Here is a 21,436-nt window from a genome sequence, read left to right as displayed (position 1 = left end):
CAATCTCAGTTCTTTGATGAAGGTTTGGTAGAATTTGGCCGTGAATCCATCGGGTCCTGAACTTTTCCTTTAGGCAAGGTTTTTGATTTTGTAATAGGCTTGTTTAGGAGATTAATCTGGACTGTATTTAGTTTTGGTAGGTGGTATGTGTCTAGGAATTCATCCATTTCCTCCAGATTATCCAGTTTTGTGGAGTAGAGGTTTTGGAGGTATGTCCTGATGATTATTCCAATTTCATTGATATGTGTTGTGACCTCTCCCTTTTCTTTTCTGATTTTATTAATTTGAGACTTCTCTTTTTTTTTTTATTTGATCAAATTGGCCTAGGTTTATCAGTTTTGTTTATTTTTCAAAGAGCCAGCTCTTTGTTTCATCGATTTTCTTAATTTTTTTTTTTTTTTTAGTTTCCAATTCATTAATTTTTGCACTGCTCTTAATTATTTCTTTCCATCTGGGACTGTTAGGCTTGAATTGTTCTTGTTTTTCCAATGTCTTTAGGTGAATGGTTAGGTTATTAATTTGAGATCACTCTGTCTTTGTTATGAAGGTGTTTAGTGAGATGAATTTTCCTCTTAGATCAGCCTTTATAGTGTCCCATAAGTTTTAGTATGTTGTGTTTTCCTTATCATTCAGTTCTACAAATTTTACAATTTCCTTTTTGATTTCTTCCACAACCCATTCACTGTTTAAAAGCATGTTGTACTATCACCAGGAGATGGGATATTTCTATTGTGTTTTTCATTGTTAATTTCTAGCTTTAGCACATTGTGTTCTAATATGATTCAGGAAGTTACATCAATTTTACTAAATTTATGGAGGCATTCTTGATGCCCTAATATGTGATGTATTTTGAAGAAGGTCCCAGAGGGTTCTGAGAAGAAGTGTATTCTGTAGAATTGGCATGGAATGTTCTGTATGTATGTTAGATCTAGTTACTCTATGGTTTTGTTAAGCTGTGTCATTTCCCTGTTTATTTTCTGTATGAATGATCTGACTATTGATCATGGTGAGGCATTAAATTCCCCTACTATGATAGGACTAGGGATTATTTCTTGGTTTTTTTTTTTTGTTGTTGTTGTTGTTTTTTGTCAAGATTGTTGTCAAGTACTGGCTTTTATTTATAAACTGTGGTGCACCTGTGTTTGGTGCATATAGATTTATGATTGGGATGTCCTCTAGTTGGATTGCTAACTTGATGAGTAAAATGTGGCCTTCTTTGTCCTTTTTGATTTCTTTTGGTTTGAAATCTATTTTATCAGATATTAATATAGGTACTCCCCTCTTATTTCCATTTGCTTGGAAAATCATTTTCCATGCTTTCATGCTGAGGAGGTGTCTGTCCTTAGTGGTAAGGTGGGTTTCTTGAAAGCATCAGATACAAGGGTTCATTTTTTTTGATCCACCTTACTCACTTGTGTCTTTTTTTGTTTTGCTTTTCTTTCTGTTTGAGAGAAAGAGAACAAGAGAGAGAGAGACAAAGAGAAACAGAGAGAGACAGAGAGAAAAAGAGAAATAATTGGCATGCCAGGGCTTCTAGCCATTGAAAATGAACTGCAGAGCATGCACTACCTTGTAAATCTGGCTTATATGGGTACTGAGTAATTGAATCTGGATCCTTAGGCTTCACAGGCAAGCACCTTAACCTCTATGTCATCTCTCCAGCCCCACTTGTATCTTTTAATGGGTGAGTTAAGACCATTAATATTAAGTTTATAACAGTGAGGTACAATTTTACCCCTTCCATTTTGGAGGCTTAATGGGGTTTGGTGCTTTCATGAGCTTTATATGTTTCTGACCCTGGTCTAGTATTGATTATTGTAATCTTCTCTGTGGGCTCTTGAGATTGGTAGTTAGATTCTTCTGTGTGGAGTATTCCCTGAAGTATTCCCTGTAGGTTTGGGGTTGGTGTTTATGCAATCATAGAGCTTTCTTTTATTGTGGAAAATGTTCCTTTCATCATCTATTATGAGAGATACTTTTGCTGAGTATAGTAGTTTGGGTTGGAAACCATAATTTGTTAACCTTCGACACATTCCATTTCAAGACCTTCTGGCTTTCAAAGTTTCCAATGAGAAATCAGAGGTAATTCTAATGAGATTGTCTTTGCACATAATGTGGTGCTTCTCTCTGGATGCTTTGAACTCTCTTTGTTTCAGTTGTTTATAGAGTTTTAATGATGATGTGCCTTGGGGAGTTTTTTTTTGGTCCTGCCTGTGAGCTTCTTGTATTTGGGTGGGTTTCTCTTTTGAGGGTAGGAAAGTTTCCTTCATTAATTTTGTTAATATGTTCTCCATGCCTTTGATCTGAATTTCTTCCCCTTCTGGTGCGCCTATGATCCAGATATTTGGTATTTATAGGGAATTCCATAGTTCTGTCATGTTCTGTTCACATGATTTTTTGAACTTAGCAGATTTTTGGACTCCCAGACTGTTTTTTCTGTCTTATCTTCCATATCTGATATTCTGTCTTTCACCTGATTAACTTTGTTAGGGAGCAAATCTAGGTAGACTTTTTCAAGCTCTATTTGGTTTACATTCTCTGTTGCCTTTTTCTTTATAGTGCCATCCCTTTGCCAAGTTCCAATTTCAAGTCATGGTTTGATTTACTTGATGCTTCTTAGAAGTAATTTTTGAAATTAATTATGTCTTCATTAACCTTAATCAGCTGGTTGTTGAGTTCCTCTATTTTTGTAAAAAAAATTAAAATTATTTATTCAGGCAGGAGAGATGGATGAGCAGTTAAGCACTTGTCTGTGAAGCCCAAGGACCCCAGTTTGAGGCTTAATTCCCCAGGACCCATGTAAACCAGATGCACAAGATGGCACATACATCTGGAATTCATTTGCAGTGGCTGGAGGGCCAGACACGCCCATTCTCTCTCTCTCTTTCTTGCTCTTGCTCTTAAATAAATAAGTAAATAATTAATTAAAATATTTATTTAATTATTTATTTATTTGCAAGCAGAAAGTGAGAGAGACAGAGAGAAGAGAGACAGACAGAGAGAGAATGGGTATGCCAGGGCCTGTAGCCACTGCAAATGAACTCCAGATACTTGTGCCCCTTGTGCATCTGACTTACATGGGTATTGGGAAATTAAACCTGGCTCCTTAGTTTCACAAGCAAGCACCTTAACCACTAAGCCATATCTCCAGCCCTATCTTTATAAAATATTTTATTTGTTTATTAATTTGAGAGAAAGAAAGAGAGAGAGAGGATGGGAAGGCCTTCTGCTACAACAAACAAACTCCAGACACATGTGCCACTTCATGACTCTAGCTTACGTGGGTCCTGGGGAATTGAACCTTGTCCTTTGGCTTTGCAGACATATGCCTTAACCACTGAGCTATCTCTCCAGCCCCAAGATCCTCTCCTTTTTTTATTCACTTTCAATTTATTTATCTCTATTTTGAGGTCTCTCTTATTTTCTTCTGTTAAGCCTAGTGATAAAAGTTGGGTGCTGTAAGAGATGATTTTGATTCTGCTCAATTTCATTTATTTCTTGTTTTTTTGATGATTTGCTTCCAAATCAGTGATTTGGTTGGTCACAGTAAATAATCTTATTGTGCTTTCATTTTGGGATTCAATTTGTGTTGTCTGTTCTATGTTTTCATTGGAGACTACCATTATTGAGCTAGGCAGCCTTGATTAAGATCTCTCAGTTTGTAGTCTTTGTGTGTGTGTATATGTGTGTGTGTGTGTGTGTGTGTGTGTGTGTGTGTGTGTGTGTGTGTGTTGGGGGCCTACCCATCTTGAGGTAAAAGTTTTTTTTTTAATTAAGGAGGAAAAAATTATTTGCCCTTGTAAGTTCTTCAGTGAATGTTCTAATTTGGATTTGACCCAGATTGAACTGTTATGGCATTGTATCCACAGATATGTGGATTGTGGAGGTTTCAAGTATGGCTGTGACTCTGGGCTGCTAGCCAGTAGAAGAGCTGTAGTTGGATGTGTGGCATCTCTTCAGCCTACGGCCACAGCTATGTCCTGCCTGTGAGACCTTAGTACTTGTCCCTATTCCCCTAATGTACCCAGCTGAGCAGTTCATAGATATTCTTGTGTTTACAGTCTGGGGCAAAAGGGATGTTTTAAGAGGGTACTGGTAGTCAGATGCCAGCAGTGTGTGGGAGACTAGAGGCATGGAGAGGGGTGTGGGTCACTGGACTACAGGACTAGAGCTCAAGTTTGTAGAAGTAGCACCAGTTGGGTGCACAGGCCTCAAACAGCCTGAGTCCCCTATGAGTGCAAAGCATACTGGCCCCAAACACACTGAACACACTAAGGTGCCTGGAATACAGAGACCCTGGAAACTCTGAGCCCCTCACCAGCCTATACAACACATGCCCCAGATACACCAAGCTCCTCACCAGCCTAGAGATCACAGGCTGTAGATGCTAAGAGCATTGTCATTTCAAGCTAAGAACATTTTCAATACTGTAGTGTATTTGAAACTACTTATGCCAGATGAACTATATCAATGAAGGCAAAAAAATGACAGTAAGTAAACACAAGTCTATAAATATTACAGTTCTTTATCTCCATTGTTTGCCTCATAACATCAATGCTCATGTCCTTGTGTACAATTATGTCACATTTTGTATTACAAAAAGCTATGGGAGGGAATGCATAATGACACAAAGTCTTACTTTAATTTAACATACTTTTCTGATTTCCTGGGGATGGGGATTGTTCAAAAAACTATCATTATATATTCATCTCAAATTATATATAATTAAGTTAGAATAATTAGTTACAGACTTTAGTGATTTATAGCTGATATAACCCAGTATAACATTTACTTGCTCCAAACAACATTTTTTATGGCTTGCCAGGCAGTTATTTCAATATCCCTAGGCTGAGTTGCATACTTGCCTAACAGCTAGAATAGATACTTAGTTGGTATCTCTTCCATGTGGTCATTGTATACTTAAGAATATGTAAGCACAATTCCAGGAGGGCCAAGTAGAAGTATAAGACCACTTAAAGGGCTGTTTTTGAATGTCAGTTTTATCACCCCTCCTATCAAGTAAAGCAAGACCAATTCAGTTCCATGGAGGAGGAAGTAGATGGAAGGGGCTACATAGAATGTGTGGCCTTTGTTAGTAATTATAATGTAGCATCATCCATGAATGGCTCCAGGAGGCAGGACTTGGCAATCAAGTACTCTGTTTTGAATACTTTGGCTGCACATCAGTCCCAAGCCTTCTCAGAATGAATGAAGTGTAGCAGCCTAGGTCCAGTTAGGAGGTGAGAATGACACTGGGCTAAGTAGAGGAAGTTTAACCCAAGGAATGGCTAACTGATAAAATAAATAAAAATTTAAAGAATAGGGCTGGAGAGATAACATAGTCATTAAGGCACTTGTCATGAGAAGCCTAGGAACCCATGTTTGACTCTCCAGATCTCACGTAAGCCAGATGCACAAAGATGAGGCAAGTGCAAGGTTGCACATGCCCACTAGGTGGCACAAGCATCTGGATTTGATTGCAGTGGCTGAGACCCTAGCATGCCAGTTCTCTCTCTCTCTAAAATTAAAAAAAAAAATTAATTAAAAGAATAAAAGAAGATAGGACATTCCTTATGGCATCTTAGGTGAAAGGAGTGAGCCAAGGAAGGATGGATATGGAAGGTTCTGTCTTGAGGAAAGGGTGGATCTTGGCAGTTGTTAGAGCAATTGGCAGTGACCAAGTGGGAGCAGCTCAGCAGTGCTGGGAATCAGGGAGCAAGGTCTTCCGTGCTTGTGGGATTCAGGAGGACCACACCATGTGGTGTGGGCACATAGCTGGAGTGGAGCTGTCATAAGCATGGATGCCATTAGAGTTGAGGGCCATGGGGTGGAGGAAGGCCAAGCGCATACTATATACAAGAAGCCATCCTGGGGTGCAGGCTGCACACAGAGCTATGCCCTCAGTGTTACAGGAGGGGTGGTCAGGCCTGGGGCTGGAACATCTCTGCTGGCTAGCCATACCTGTACTGTCTGTGCCAGAAACTTCAGGAAGCCTCTTCCTGCAGAGTGCATTCAGTTTCAAGTCATGTTTTTGCTAGAGAGAAACATTTAGAAGGACTCCATTATTCATGGAAAAGTAATATGGTAGATAACTTTAGGTGTTGGCCCAGCACCTTTTTGGCCTTCCCAACTGGTTGAGTAAGGCTATGGAGTGTCTTATCCCTTTATTTCCTCAGTACAGTAAGAGTTTGTTTACTTAAAACAGTGATGAAGAGTTTCATATACTTCTGTGTTTTAATATCTCCAACAACAACCTGAAAATTGGATTTCTTTTTATACTAACTTATTCTGTCTTTCTCTATATCTACAAATGCCTTATTTCATTTCAGCCCTGAGGTCCTGAAGAGTGAGCCATATGGAGAGAAGGCTGATGTCTGGGCTGCAGGCTGCATCCTGTATCAGATGGCAACTCTGAGCCCTCCCTTCTGCAGCACTAACATGCTCTCTTTGGCTACAAAAGTAGGTTGCTAGGGAGACACATGAGCCTCTGTTGCTAACAATGATACTCCTTTCTGTGTTAACAAAAGCTTTTGATTTTTATACAAAAGTCAATTAAAAGCAGGCATTATTTTAGTAATTAAATTTTAAACTAAAAAATGATCCAGTTTGTCTTTCTTTTTTATCCAAACATATATCACATGCTATGGCATATTTTCCTACCAACTTATATTGACTTATTATAGAAAATTATAAAACTAAATATTTCTGGTGTGTGTGTGTTCCTGAGGATGGAACCTGGGGTCAAGAACATGTTAGGCATGAGCTCCACCACTGAGCTACAGACATAAGCACTGCTTTAGGCCATGAAAGGCCTAAATTTACAATGACCTGCCTATAATTCAACATATTATACTAGAACATGCATCATTTTATTATGAACCAAAGATTAACTTTAAATCAACTTGGTGAATATATTCCTTATTCCAAAACTATTAAATTGGTGTTAATTTTTAATTTGGTTGGGATATTTTTATTTCTAGGTAAAATCTGTGCGTGAAGTAGAATGGTTTTATTAGCAACTCTTGTGGTCAAGCATTTCTGCTGACAGATACTAATGACAACTGTATTCCTGTGGCTGTTTTCTATCTTCTAGATAGTGGAGGCAGTGTATGAACCAGTGCCAGAAGGTATCTATTCTGAGAAAGTGACAGATACCATCAGTAGGTAAGCAGTCACACTACTAGCATGGGAGAATTTTCATGGAGAGCACCCCAAATAATCTAACCTGTATCATCAGTAATGGATGCTCTGTGGGATCCACTGAGATGTATAGGATGAAACAGTATATTCACTAGAAAAATTTCACAATCACTAGAAGGATTATTTATAAGGCCTGTGACAAACTGGAAAATGAAGCTATGTAAAACTAAGTAAAACAAATAAATGTAATATATATATGCATATATATAATATATGTAATATAAATATATATTATAAATAATATATAAATATAATAACTGAAAAAATAATAGTATATATAAAAGCAAGAGAAGAATATATGAAACTGAAAAGGTCAAGTTAGACGATAAAAATGCAGGTACATTTAAAAAAGTAGTTAATATTGTGTTTTATCTTAGGTTCTCAAAAAATATGAGAGGTCATGCCCATCAGTATCATAGGAATAAAATGAGGGCCATTGGCCCTAAACTGTCCCAGAGTTATGCTCAGTTCTTTTGGCTACACAGACTATCCCTGCTTACTTCTTACTCAGAACCCTGTTCTCTCTCTCCTGCCCTGACTCCAGGCTCCATACATATCCTTCCAGATGTTTAACCCTGGTGGTAATTTCTCTTAAAGCTTTCTTCTCTCACATTATTTGTATGTCATAGGACTTCACTTCCTTTGAGCCTCTATTGACATGTCCCACATCAGGGCATTTACTCTGACCCCCACTGCCTCAGTGGCTTCCAGCTTGTTTTCTTATTTCATGAACTTAGCACCTACCACCTTGTGGTGGTCAATTTTCAGTGTCAACTATGGTGGCTTGAATGTAAATGTCTCCATAGCCTCAAATGTTTGTGTTTAAGCTTCCTACTTAGCTTCAGATAGAGCCCTGATGGAGGAGGTGTGTTAATGGGGATGGATCTTGAGTCTAGCCAACCAAGTGTTCAAAACCAGCTTGTGCTTGCTATTCTCTCTTTGCTGTGGATGGGATGTGTGATAGTGTGAGCTGGTTGGTTTTTGCCACTATGATGAAGCTTCCCCTCAAAACTATAAGTTTGAAATCAATCCTTTTCTGCTATAAGCTTTGGATCACGTGTTATGTCATATCAATAAGAAGGGAACTGCTATAGAAAATTGGTACCAGGAATTGGGTTGTTACTGTGATAAATCTAGCCATGTGATTTTTGGTCTTTTGGAATTTGCACATGGGAAGTGTCAATGAAAAAGACATAAGCTCTCACTGTAAAGGGGATAAGAAATAATTTATTCTGGAGCTAAATATGAGTGACCATGGCTCAGGAACACAGATTTAGGTTATCCTAATTCCATATTCCAACATGTTAACAATTTCATGAAGGTTTTATTTTATAGTTACATAACAAAAGACAATCATAAATCAAGCACTTTTCAGATACATTGGCTGACCATCAGGTAGGTGGGTTACAGCAAAGCTGGGGAAATCTCTGCTTTAGCATTCAGTTGCTATCTGATGACATTATTAGCCTTTTTGTTGGTGGAAGGTGGGGTTCTGTTCTTACATCCCCAAAAGGATCATGCCTGATCAACTGATAGTCACCAGGATGTTAGGTCAGACACAGAGGTGGGCCATAAATGGCTATCAAGGAGTCAGAGGTAGCCAAAGGTAACTTGGCTCTGACTCGTAACATTCCATTTCTCTGTGATCACAGTCTATTCAGCCTTGACTGAGGCAGTTTCTGGGAACTTCAGTTCACAGAAAGATTTGGTACTTTGGACTAGAAAACCTTGCAGTTCTATAAGTGAAACTTGATGAGCCATGCTTGTGGGAATCTAAAAGTCCTAGGTAAAGAAGTGTAGACTATGAAAGCTTGGTTTATGAGGCTTCAGAGGGCAAAAAAAAGGAGATTGTTGAAACAGAGTTACTGGTGGAAATTCGGCTACATTCTGCTCATGTCCTGGTAAGTTGAGCAGAGTTGAATTTCAAAGTAATAGATTGATGCTGTAATTAGTAGCAGAAATACAGAGCAAAAATATGTGAAAATAGAAAGATGATACAGAATGGAATGTAAAGCAAGTCATGCACAAAGACTGGTTTTATGGCATTTAAACTAAATTGTTAAAAGAGATTATCACCTTTAAAAATGGACCACAATCTGAATTGAGACAATGGAGAAAAATGCCCTGAAGGTGAAAACTTACCCTTTGAATGTTCAAGATAGCAAGAATTCAGATTCTTTTGAAAGAAGAGATTTGTTTCAAGCTTTATTTCCTCACCTTCAGATTTACAAATTTGGTGCTATCACCCACCAGTTACTGGGTTAGAGCATGAGAAATGGAGGAAATTGGGTCACGAAGTGCAGCCATGGTTTCAGGTGTTAAGATGTGACAGTGGGAGGCAGGGTTGAAGTCACCTCATGGAGACCTGGCAAGGCTGTTGCACAGAGCTGTGAAGATGAACAATGAGTTGCAGTGGAAATCCCAAGATTTTAACAATTCTAGAACTGTAGGACAGTTGCTAAGGAAAGTTTCTTACTCTGGCTCAGGTGAATCTGGGTAGAAAGAAAGACCAAAGTAGAGAGGCCCAACTGGGCCTTTTGGTACCAAAGGGATTTACAGTTCCAGATGCCAAACAGCTACAAGATTTGATATTTGCTTTGTTGGTTTTTGATCTTGCATTTGTCTAGTCTCTCTTTGTTCTGCTTTCTTTTTATAATGGAAATGTTTACTCTGTGTGTTAAGAGACTGTCTTAAATGCCAGTTGAGACTTTGGACTTTGTTAAAAAATTACTAAGCTTTAATTTTTTTTATTACTTTTTCACTCAGTGAATACAGTCAAGTTGGTACTGCTGTTAGCCTCTTCCCTGTCCTCCTCTCTCCACAAGGACCCTCCTTGTTGGGGTATATAGGTCGTGCATTGTGGGGTTAGCCATTAGTTATGAGTAGGAGGAAATGCCTCTGTGTATCATGAACCAACGTATGGCTCTGACATTCTTTCTGCCCCCTCTTCCACAAATTTCCCTGAACCATGTTGGGGTCATTTTAGGTCTGCTATAGTGATAAGGTCTTGGGAGCCTTTGTGTCTCTGGATATCTGGTTTGGTAGAAGTTGATTGTTCTCTGTATCTCTCTCCTTCACTCTTATCTGGTACCATATTCACTCTTGCTTATTTCCCAACCCCCTGGCCAATTTGTTCAAGCAAAAAAGAGATGCTTCAAATGATCAAAAAATTAGAAATGAAAAAGGAGAGATCACAACAGACATAGTGAAATTGGGAGAATCATCAGGACTTATTTCAAAAACCTCTGCTCCACTGCTCCACAAAACTGGATAATATGGAGGAAATGGATAAATTTCTGGACACGTGCCATCTACCAAAGCTAAACTCAGAGCAGATTAATCTCCTAAACAAACCCATCACATCCATCAAAATCGAAAAGGTAAAAAAAAAAAAAAAAAAAAAAAAAAAAAAATCCCCAAAAAGAAGAGTCCAGGACTAGATGGCTTCTCAGCTGAATTCTATCAAACCTTCATGGAAGAACTCAAACCAATCTTTCTCAAACTATGCCAAACAACTGGAGAACAGGAAAAGCTCCCCAACTCCTTCTATGAAGCTACTATCACCCTAATACCAAAACCAAGCAGAGATGCCACAAGTAAAACTACGGGCCTATTTCCCCAATGAACTTAGAAGCAAAAATCCTGAAAAAAATCCTTGCAAACCAAATCCAACAACACATCAAAAGCATTATCCACCTTGATCACGTGGGTTTCATCCCAGGAATGCAGGGGTGGTTCAACATACGGAAATCTATCAACATAATATACCACATAAACAGGGTTAAACACAAAAACTACATGATCATTTTGATAGATGCAGAAAAGGCCTTTGACAAAATACATCACTTCATGATCAAAACATTGGAGAGAATTGGCATGGTCAGTTTATATCTTAACATAATAAAGGCTATATACAAAGCTCCTAAAGCCCAAATAATACTTAATGGAGAGAGACTGGAGGAATTCCATTGAGATCAGGAACTAGACAGGGGTGTCCACTCTCATCTCTGCTCTTGAATATAGTACTAGAAGTCTTAGCTCAAGCAATAAGTCAGGAGAAAGAAATAAAAGGGATATAATTTGGAAAGGAAGAAGTTAAGTTAGCTCTATTTGACATGATTCTATATGTAAAAGACCCAAGAACTTCCATCCCAAAACTCTTGAAGGTGATTAACTCCTTCATCAAAGTAGCAGGATACAAAGTCAATGCCCAAAAATCAATAGCCTTTCTATATGCAAATTACAAAGATACAGAGAAAGAAATAAGTGACATTGTCCTATTTTCAATAGCAACAAAAATAAATAAATGAAATATCTTGGAATAACATTAACCAAGGAAGTAAAAGATCTATACAATGAAAACATAAAAACACTCAAAAAAGAAATTGAGGAGAGCTTGAGAAAATGGAAAGACCGCCCATGCTCCTGGATAGGCAGAATTAACATTGTGAAAATAGCAGTCACACAAAAGGCTACTGATTCAACACAATTCCAATAAAAATCCCAACATAATTCTTTACAGAGATATAAAAAAAAAAAGATCTCAAAACTGAAACAGAAAGCCTCAGATATCCAAGCATATCCTTAGCAAAAGAAACACCTCTGGAGGCATAACCATACCTATTCTAAAGCTATATTACAAAGCCATAGTAATAAAAACAGCATGGTACTGGCATAAAAACAGGAGTATAGTAACTACAGCTACTTGATGTTTGACAAAGGTCCTAACATATAGGCTGGAAAAAAGTCAGTATCTTCAACTAATGGTGCTAGACAAACTGAATAACCATATGCAGGAAACTGAAACTTGATCCACACATCTCACCATGCACAACACTCAAGTCCAAATGGATCAAAGACCTCAATATAAGACCAGAAACTTGGCTACTGCTGGAAGGAAATATAAGAGGAACTTGCCGTGGTAAAGGAAAGAGACTTTGGACTTTGAATGGTGTTGAGATTGATAAAGATATAGAGACTGTTAAAGTTTGACTGAGCACATTATACATTTTGAGATTACTATGCATCTACGGGCCGGAGGCAGAGTGTGGTGGGTTGTATATGCTTCCTACTTAGCCCTCCCCCCTCCCACTACAGGTGCAGCCCTGCTGGAGGAGGTGTGTTACTGGGGAAGCATCTTGAGTCTAGCCCACTGTGTGTTTAAAGCCAGCTTGTGCTTGCTGTTCTCCCTCTGCTCTGGATGTATAATGTTGTGAGCTGGTTGCTTTTTTCCACCATGATCAAGCTTCCCCTCAAAACTGTAAGCCTCATGTCAATCCTTTCCTGCCATAAGTTATTTTTGATCTGAGGTTTCGCCCCAGTAACATGAAGGTAACTGATATACCAACTTCACTGGATTTAGACTCACCTAGGAGACATAGCTCTGGGTGTATGTGTGGGGGCATTTCCAGAAAGGTGGAAGTAAGGAGGGAGCACCCACCCTGAAAGTGTGGCGCATCACTGTATGGGCTAGGATTATAGACTGAATAAAACAAAAGGAGAGTACAAAGTCAAAATCAACATTCTCTCAATTTCCTGACCACAGACCCAATGTGACCAGCCCACTAATGCTCCTGTCGCCATGTCGTCCTGTCACCATAAGCCAAAATACAAAATTGGTACAGAGTGGTGGTATTGCTGTTACAGACTTGGCCATGTGATTCATAGACCTTTGGAGGTGATTTATAGGAAGAGTTTAGAGCTGTGGTATATATATTGGGAAACTTCAAAACAGATAGCATGCAAAGTGTGCAAAATTGCTGCTCACTGTTCTCATCCAGGTTACATTGCAAAAGATATGAAATGCCATTTGGTGGGGTCAGGTACAAGAACTTTCTTAAAGGTGCAAACATGGCATATTTGAAGAAAGCAGCTGTAATTGTAAAAGACACTATTGAAGCTTTCACTTTGTACTGAGACAAAAGTACTGTGAATTTCATATTGATTGTTAACTTCACAGGACCTAGAATCACCTAGGGAACAAGCCCTAGGTTATGCCCGTACAGGATTATTTTGATTAGTGTAGCATCTGTGCACGCCTGTGAAGGATTACTTTGATTAGGTTAGTGTATATGGGAAGACCCACTTTATCTGCAGGCAGCCCCCTTTCATGCACTGGGGTCCTGCACAGGGTAGACAGGAGAAAGTGAGCTAAGCAGGAACATTTACTGCTCTCTGCTTCCTGTCTGGACAGAATGTGATGAGTTGCTTCAAGCTCCTGCCACTATGCCTTCTCCAGCATACTGGAAAATCACTGTGAACTGTAAGATGAAATAAATCTTTCCTTCATTAAGTTGTTTCTGGTCCGATATTTTCTTTTTCTTAAAAATTTTTTTTTTAATAAATTTGTTCATTTTTTATTTATTTGAGAGTGACAGACATAGAGAGAAAGGCAGATAGAGGGAGAGAGAGAGAATGGGTGCGCCAGGGCCTCTAGCCATTGCAAATGAACTCCAGACGCATGCGACCCCTTGTGCATCTGGCTAACGTGGGACCTGGGGAACCGAGCCTCGAACCGGGGTCCTTAGGCTTCACAGGCAAGCGCTTAACCGCTAAGCCATCTCTCCAGCCCTTAAAATTTATTTTTATTAGTTATAAACATACTTAGTATGGAAACAACACATGATGGTCCCATCCTTTCCCTCATCCCTGCCCCTTTTCTGAAGGGGGTCCTTCTTGCTGGAGATGCAGGTTATCCCTGTGGAGATTATGTATCATGCACTGTAGGAACAGCAGTCAGTTACTGGGGAGAGGCAATGCCTCTGGGCATAACATTCCAACTTGTGGCTCTAACATTCTTTCCACCTCCTTTTCCGCAAAATTCCCTGAGCCATGTTAGGTCTGTTGTAAGTCTACTTCAGTGATGGGCTCTTGGGAGCCTTTGGATCTATGCATTGATAGGTGTTGAGTGTCTGGTTAAGTATTTTTCTTACAGCATGGAGAAAGTAACTAATACATATGCCTAAAGGACAACACTCCACATATCAAAGACTACAACTTGTGAAAATGAAAATTAATTTGGAAGGAGAGAGCCTGAATGGATCTTACTTCTGGAGAGATTCTCTGTTTGAAAAGAACTACCTGGGGAATTGTTTTTCATTTTCAGATGTACAGAGGCCACTATAGCTAGACTTCATCTGACTTTTCCTCAAGCACTGAACAGGGACTGAAAGTGACCATCAGAGAGGTTCAGATCAACTGTCTATTGTCGGTGACCAGCAGAGTGGCTCAGATCCACTGTATACTGAGAGTGAACAAAAGAGAGGCTCAGATCCCACTGTCTACTGAGAGTGACCAGCAAAGTGGTTCATATCCCACTGTCTACTGAGAGTGACCAGCAAAGTGGTTCATATCCCACTGTCTACTGAGAGTGACCAGCAAAGTGGCTTGGATCCACTGTCTACTTAGGGATGATGGCAGTGTTGGTGGAATGATGGAGAAGGCAGAGAAAAGTGGATTTAACCCCACTGAGCAGCTCTTATGTCCAGCTGCAGGCAGTTGGTTACCTGTGTTGGCTGTGTGCTACTATTGCACCAGCATGTACTTCTTGGTCAGTCGTTTGATTTTTGTAACTGGCAAGATCTCTGGCTTAATCACTCAGTTGGAAGTTGTTGTTCTCCATGCTCTTATAGTACTTTCCCACACTATGAGAGTTAGCCAGGAAAGAACTGGGTTCCCTCTCAGTTCTTGCATTTTCACTTGATGTCTTGTGGCTGCAGGCTGTGGTGTCTTCAGAAATAGGAACTTAAACTTACCTTTTAGCTCTTTCATGTAATCAAGTGTTTTGCCAATGGCCTGTATTATTTTAGGAACCTTATGTCTCCCTGACCAACAGCTAGAAGAGGGAAACCCAGCTTTGGGTCTGGGAATTATCAGCCAGAGTCCATGATTTTAAGGTTATACTTACTCTACTTTTATGGAACTCTTCTGTTTGGGTCCCCGCTCTCCATTATGGAGGGTAATGACTTGTGGAATGTTGTCTCAGAAGGAGGTTTCTGTGAAGTTGATTCATGTTTCCATTAGTTTTGCGTATCTCCCCACCTGCCCCTTTCATCTGTCCTGTAGGCCTTTCCATACCTTCCTTTATTTTGGCTCATCATTGACTTATTGTTCACTAGCCCTTCTTCCCTTCCCTCCCTATTTTCCCCCTTTTCTGTCTTCAATCTAATACCATGTCCATATTGTTGGCATTCATTACAGCTTGCAATTAACTGCTGTGGGACCAGGTTAGGAACTATGTATGAGAGAGGTCATGTGGTATTTGTCTTTTGGAGCCTGTGTGACCTCACTTAACATGATTTTTTTGTTGTTATATTTTATTAGCTGTGTTGTAAGGTATGCTTACCTTTCCAGCTCAGAGCCTTTCAATTTGTAAATTTTTTTGTATACCAAATGCACTTCTAAAAATAAAAATATGATACCTAGATTGTACTTTACATTTATGACTTTGTACTTTGTAAGAGTCATGCTAACTAAATTATGCTAATAAATAGTGTCAATATACAGTTTGAAAAAGCTAATAAGTTGTGACCTTCCAGAAATTTTTTTTTTCTTTATTTGGTGCAAAAAAAATCTCTATTTGTTTTACTGACCACTGAGCCAGAAGTAATTGCAGAAAGTAGCCAACCTACACAGGAGATGGCTTCATCACCCACCTTGAGATCAAAGAGCAGCTTCATGCCCACACAACAACCCTGGGATACCAAACTAAATGCAATGATGCAGAGGTGCTTCTTTGCCTCAGATTCCACATGTCTCTCAAAAATTACTAGAGACAAACCTACGCTTTGATGCCTGTACTTTCCTATCTTCTGTTAGTGTAGATACCATGGTAGACTTCACCTTGACCTCTACCCCTACCCTGGTTCCAACATTGACTTATGGTATAATTATCTTGTCTTCTCTTAGGTGCCTTACTCCTGATTCAGAAGCCCGTCCAGATATTGTAGAAGTCAGCTCTATGATTTCAGATATCATGATGAAGTATTTAGACAGCTTATCTATATCCCAGCTGGTCTTGGAGAAGAAACTAGAACGAGAACGAAGGAGGACCCAAAGATGCTTTATGGAAGCCAACAGGAATGTCATCACATGTCACCATGAGCTGGCTCTGCTATCTCATGTAAGTAGAAATCTTATTCTTTTTATGAGACTCTCTGATAGACTGTCTGATGTTCTAATTTGTTAGGAAAGTATTTATAACCTGAAATATGTCAGCATTACAGAGTTACATATTTGTACCTATATTTATGCTTTATAAATAAAATTTATAAATATCCTCTTAGTAATTTATAAATGTTCTCTTAGTAATTACTCATGTTTAAATTATGGTCTATATAAGTGGCATTGAATGCTTATATTTAATTTCCTTTGCTATTTTATTGCATTTTTTGAGAACATGGATATATATGCAAGTTCATTTAAAGAAGGAAAAAATATTTACCTTTAAACTTATTACTGGTGTGTGTAATCTCTCTCCTTGCCCTTAGTGTGGTGGCAGTATTCCAATGCCTATAATCAAATGAATTAGGAACTTTCTTGACAGTAAGCTTTAAATAATTTTGTTATTGAAAGGTATCTCTGAGCATAGCCTGCAGAAGGGATTCCAGAGTTATGGATTATATATGGACAAGTGATGGCCCATGTAATGCTCTCATTCTGCTCAGATCTTCTTCTTCCACTGAGATCTCCACTCATAGTCTGTCCCTTGATTCTATTCTAGGCCTTTCCTAGCAAGGACTCAGGCCCTTCCACCCCTGAGCACTCTTCTGTCATAAGGGTGGGCTCCAAAGTAGTATCTCATAAGGTTCATGGTCAGGGTAGCCACCATCATCTTGTAATAGAAAATTATGAAAAAAAAAGAAAATTATGCAAAAAGTATATCTTAGAAAAAAGGCAGCTCTGATTCCTTGAGTAGCAACATATCCAGTAAACTTTCTAGAAAGAAGGAAAGCACTGCTGTGTACTGTTTAGTGTTGAGGTTTAGGAATCTCAAATTTGAGGATTGAATATATGTTTATTTTAGGAGAAACTCATCATCATTGCTTTATGTGCTGAGCCCAGCTGTGACATCACAGGCTAACCCATAATGATTTTTATAGCCTCATTCATATTAGGAGTAGATAGCCTGGAGCTGTGACTTTCACTGAACTAGTTTATTACTTTTCAGCTAAATATGAAAGTGTCATTTTATATTAGATTTATGTGGCCTATGTGGAAACAGGAAGAGTTTAAAATCTAACAGTAGAAATTCTTGTTTTTTTTTTTTTGTTTTTTTTTTTTTGGTTTTTCGAGGTAGGGTCTTACTCTAGCTCTGGCTGACCTGGAATTCACTATATATTCTTGTATTCTCAGGGTGGCCTCGAACTCATGGTGATCCTCCTACCTCTGCCACGCGAGTGCTGGGATTAAAAGCATGCACCACCAGGCCTGGCTCCAGAAATTCTTTTCTTTAGCAAAACACCTTGAGAAGGACCATTTTATGTATTTAATTTTACTTCTCTAAGGGAGAGAGGTCAGGGGGGAATGCATGCGCCCCCTTGTGCATCTGGCTAACGTGGGACCTGGGGAAGCGAGCCTTGAACCGGGGTCCTTAAGCTTCACAGGCAAGCGCTTAACCACTAAGCCATCTCTCCAGCCCGAGCTTGTTCTTTCATTTCTGTCTCTGCTAATTTGGGAATGCCAGTTTATTACTGATAAAATTGATATTCAACTAAAAATTCATTACGGTCTATTGCACACATGAAAATTACATTAAACTGAGAAAACTGAGTAAAAACAGAGCTACATCCTGCCAGCACAGTGAAGGAAATATCTTATGTAGGAGTGGACATTTCTATATCAGTGCTGATCTTATTATCTGATCAACCATTGTCTTTGCTGCCATGTTGGCACACAGACTATGCCCATCCATTCCTAGGAGATTCATTCAACAAAAAACAATATAATGGTAATTCCATCTCTTAGTGCTTAAAAGAAGTCTAAAACTATTAGAAAGTAAGGAAGCAAAAGCAATCTAATCCCTCTCTGAAAACCAGTCTTTCTCAGCATAGCTTCTTTGGCATGTGCACATGTGTATATCCATGTCTGTATGGGGGCACATGTATGTGTGGTGCATGTGGAGGCCAGAGCACCTCATATGTTGTCCTCATGTACACTAGCCATCTCTTTTTGAGACAAGATCACCATTGGTCTCAAGATCACCAAGTAGGCTAAACTGGCTGGATTACTAGGGATCTTTCTGTCTTGACCTCCTCTGGGATTATTGGTACATGCTACCATGTCCAGAATTTATATGGGTAATGGAGATCAAACTCATATATTCACATTTGCAAAGCCTTTTTAAAAACTTTTTTAGGTTTGTGTTCTTGTTGAAGGGGTCCTTTGAGCAAAGGACCCTCCTATCCTTGGCCAGTGTCTGTTGAGTTGTGAGAGCAGAGTGTCACGGTTGAGCTGGCCTCCTTTAAGGCAGATGTTTCTAATAAGTGCAAAGGGGGAAAAGGATGAAGAAGTACAGTCTCACTCACAGGTGCATTAGCAGGTTATCCCTCTCATTCTTGAAGAAACTTCACAACGTGAGCTCCTGTATGAAGGAGCGAGATGAAAACACAGACATGTAAACTCTCACCTATGAGATGCTCACCAGGTTCCCTCACTTACTGACAGACTTTGCCTACATCACTCACTGGCTGAGGGGTTTTCTGTGTCCCTACTGTCTGAGGGGCTGTGTCTACCATCATTCAGCTCTTCATTGCAGAAATATTTCTATATAGTTTTTCATCTTTCTCCCTTGTTTAGAGTACATAAACATCTGAACACTATAAATTTATGCTTGATTCCATTTATCTATGATGCCTGAGGGTTCCCTTCATTTATAAAATTTAATCACCAGGGTGTTTTTAGGAACATGCCCCTTTAACATGTGAGTCATTTCAGTTGTAGAAAAAGATTTGTGAAAACTGGACAAACACATACAGGTCTTGCAAGTGAGCTTGGTTTATCATTAGTGTTTAAATAAAGAAGGGTTCACTGACATTAAGGTACGTAATCTGATAGCATTCAGAAAAATCCTCCCCCTTCAGCAAATGAAGCCCTATTGCATCAACTGTTAGCATTCCTCCTGTCCTCTTTCATGGCTTTTCTACTATATTCTTTTGTCTTCCGGATGTATACCTAATGTATACTGGTACTGTTCAGCCCCACAGCCTACGAAGTCTGTTTTTATATTCTGCAAACATCAACACGGTGTATGTCTTTGGTATTGCTAAGTACTTAGGTAAAGTTTTCTTCTAAGTTGTGTGTACTTTCAGCCTTTCATAGAATTAATAATTTTAAAAATTATTTTTATTGAAACTAAGACATACTTTTTGTAGTTTCTAATACAATACAGGTTAACACGGCACCTGTAGGTCAGATGAATGACATTAGGGTGCTATCACAGTAGACTCAATCGCATCCATCACAGGTCTGGGGAACCTATGCCTGCTTGTTCTGCAAGAGTAAGGATGGAAGTGGCTGGAGTGCAAAGTGACACTGCTGTGCCTTTTGCTCTAGGTGACCTAACCTCTCAGTCCTCAGGACCTGGATTTATCTGCTACTGTTTGTCTTTGAAGAAATTAAGGCTTTCATGTTGAACATGGCACTGAGTGGATTCCATTGCAAATATTGTTGAGAAAAAAATAAAGGAGTGAAGTTACTAATAAATTCACACTGTTCCTTAGAAATCCAGTTATGCCAGCCCTTGGCTCTGTGCCCTCTTGCCTTTAGGATTTTTCATTCCATAGTCAAGTACAGGCTTACATTAAGTATATGTGGACTGATACCCAATGGACATCATGGGAGGTGCACAGGTGGAATTACTGGTGTCACATTGGCCTTAGATATTTTCAGTGATATTTTAAGTATGGCCGTGTGCATGCTGACAAGATTTGGGAGACACAAAGGGACAGACAGGAAGAGGTATTAAGAGTTGGATTATTATTTTCTTTTTACAGGAAGCCTTTGAGAAGGTGAGCCTGAGCAGCAGCAGCAGTGGAGCAGCCAGTCTGAAAAGCGAGCTTTCGGAGAGTGCAGACCTCTCTGGTGAGGGCTTCCAGGCATCCTGCGGGAAGGAGGAGGACAGAGCCTGCGAGGATGTGCTATCCGAGGAGAACTTCCACCTGGAGAGCGCGGAGAAAGGTGCTTCTGCTGTGAGCAAGCTGTGGACAGGAATGTGCCTGGCTCCCTTTCTGTTTCAAAGTTCACTTACTTTCTTCTTTCCAATGTGCAGATGCATATTCAGAGATGGAAGATGAGCTGGACATCTTGGATAACTTCAGTAGCTCAAGTTCAAGCCCACTGAAGGAGTCTACATTCAGTAAGCTTTCTTCACAAATTGGCCCTGGTGGGGGTCCAGTGGGTGGGACTGTGGGGATCACATTAGAGACCTAGCCTAAGGATTGAGACCCAGTTCAGCAATCATGGGGACAGAGCCTGGGGCCATCTGACAGAGGAATATTTCTTTGTCTGTTTTAACCAGCAAATGCCAGGTTCTAAGTGGAGAAGCCAAACAACCTTAAGGATGATGGGATGGACTTTTCATCAGTCTGTGGGTTAGAGGGTCTATAAATTTGTAGAAGTAATTAGCTGTGGCATAGACACTGCTATGCAGTTTTATTTACACTAATGTTGAGAGTTACATTATGTTTAAAGCACTAGAGTCAAATAAATATCTTTTTACAACTATGAAAAATACCATGTATAAATTCAGCTCAATATTTATCTTAAGCAGAAACAAACAAAAAAGAAAACAGTCAGTTCGGGAGATTGCTCAGTCATTAAAGCTGTTTGCTTGCAGAGCCTGTCTGCCCTGGTTCAATTCCCCAGTATCCATGTAAAGCCAGATGCATCTCCCTCTCTCTCTCTCTCTCTCTCTCTCTCTCTCTCTCTCTCTCTCACACACACACACACACACACACACACACACACACATACACACACACACACAAATAAATCTTTTAAAGGTTTCGTTTAAAAGAAAACAGTCATACTTAGAAATAGGGAAAAAATAATCTAGTTAAAATAGAATTTGATGGTTGTAAGGAAAGATAGAATCAAATTAAAAGACCTGAAAATGAAAATTTTAAAATTGGAATGGAGAAAATCATAATTCTTTGCAAAGAGTAAATTGACAGATCACAAAACTAGCTAGAAATAATCAAAACTAGAGGTAAATATAAATAATTCAGTCTTTTTGGTG

General features: G+C 39.3%; 1 protein-coding gene across 4 annotated transcripts in view; it reads left to right on the top strand.

Moving 5' to 3' along the window:
- The window catches only part of Nek10 (NIMA related kinase 10), a 172,176-nt gene that overhangs the window by 110,489 nt on the left and 40,251 nt on the right, over positions 1-21,436 (top strand). For all 4 annotated transcript variants that reach the window (XM_045152444.1, XM_045152443.1, XM_045152445.1 and 1 more), the window contains 5 exons: positions 6,330-6,459; positions 7,094-7,164; positions 16,108-16,321; positions 20,193-20,376; positions 20,468-20,554. In XM_045152444.1, coding sequence (XP_045008379.1) covers positions 6,330-6,459; positions 7,094-7,164; positions 16,108-16,321; positions 20,193-20,376; positions 20,468-20,554 — 686 coding nt within the window. The remainder of the gene's footprint in view (positions 1-6,329; positions 6,460-7,093; positions 7,165-16,107; positions 16,322-20,192; positions 20,377-20,467; positions 20,555-21,436) is intronic.

This window comes from Jaculus jaculus, chromosome 6, assembly GCF_020740685.1.
Source record: "Jaculus jaculus isolate mJacJac1 chromosome 6, mJacJac1.mat.Y.cur, whole genome shotgun sequence".
NCBI classification, from domain to species: domain Eukaryota; kingdom Metazoa; phylum Chordata; class Mammalia; order Rodentia; family Dipodidae; genus Jaculus; species Jaculus jaculus.
The sequence above is the reverse complement of the archived record's forward strand: the minus strand, read 5'-3'. Positions and strand labels throughout refer to the sequence as shown.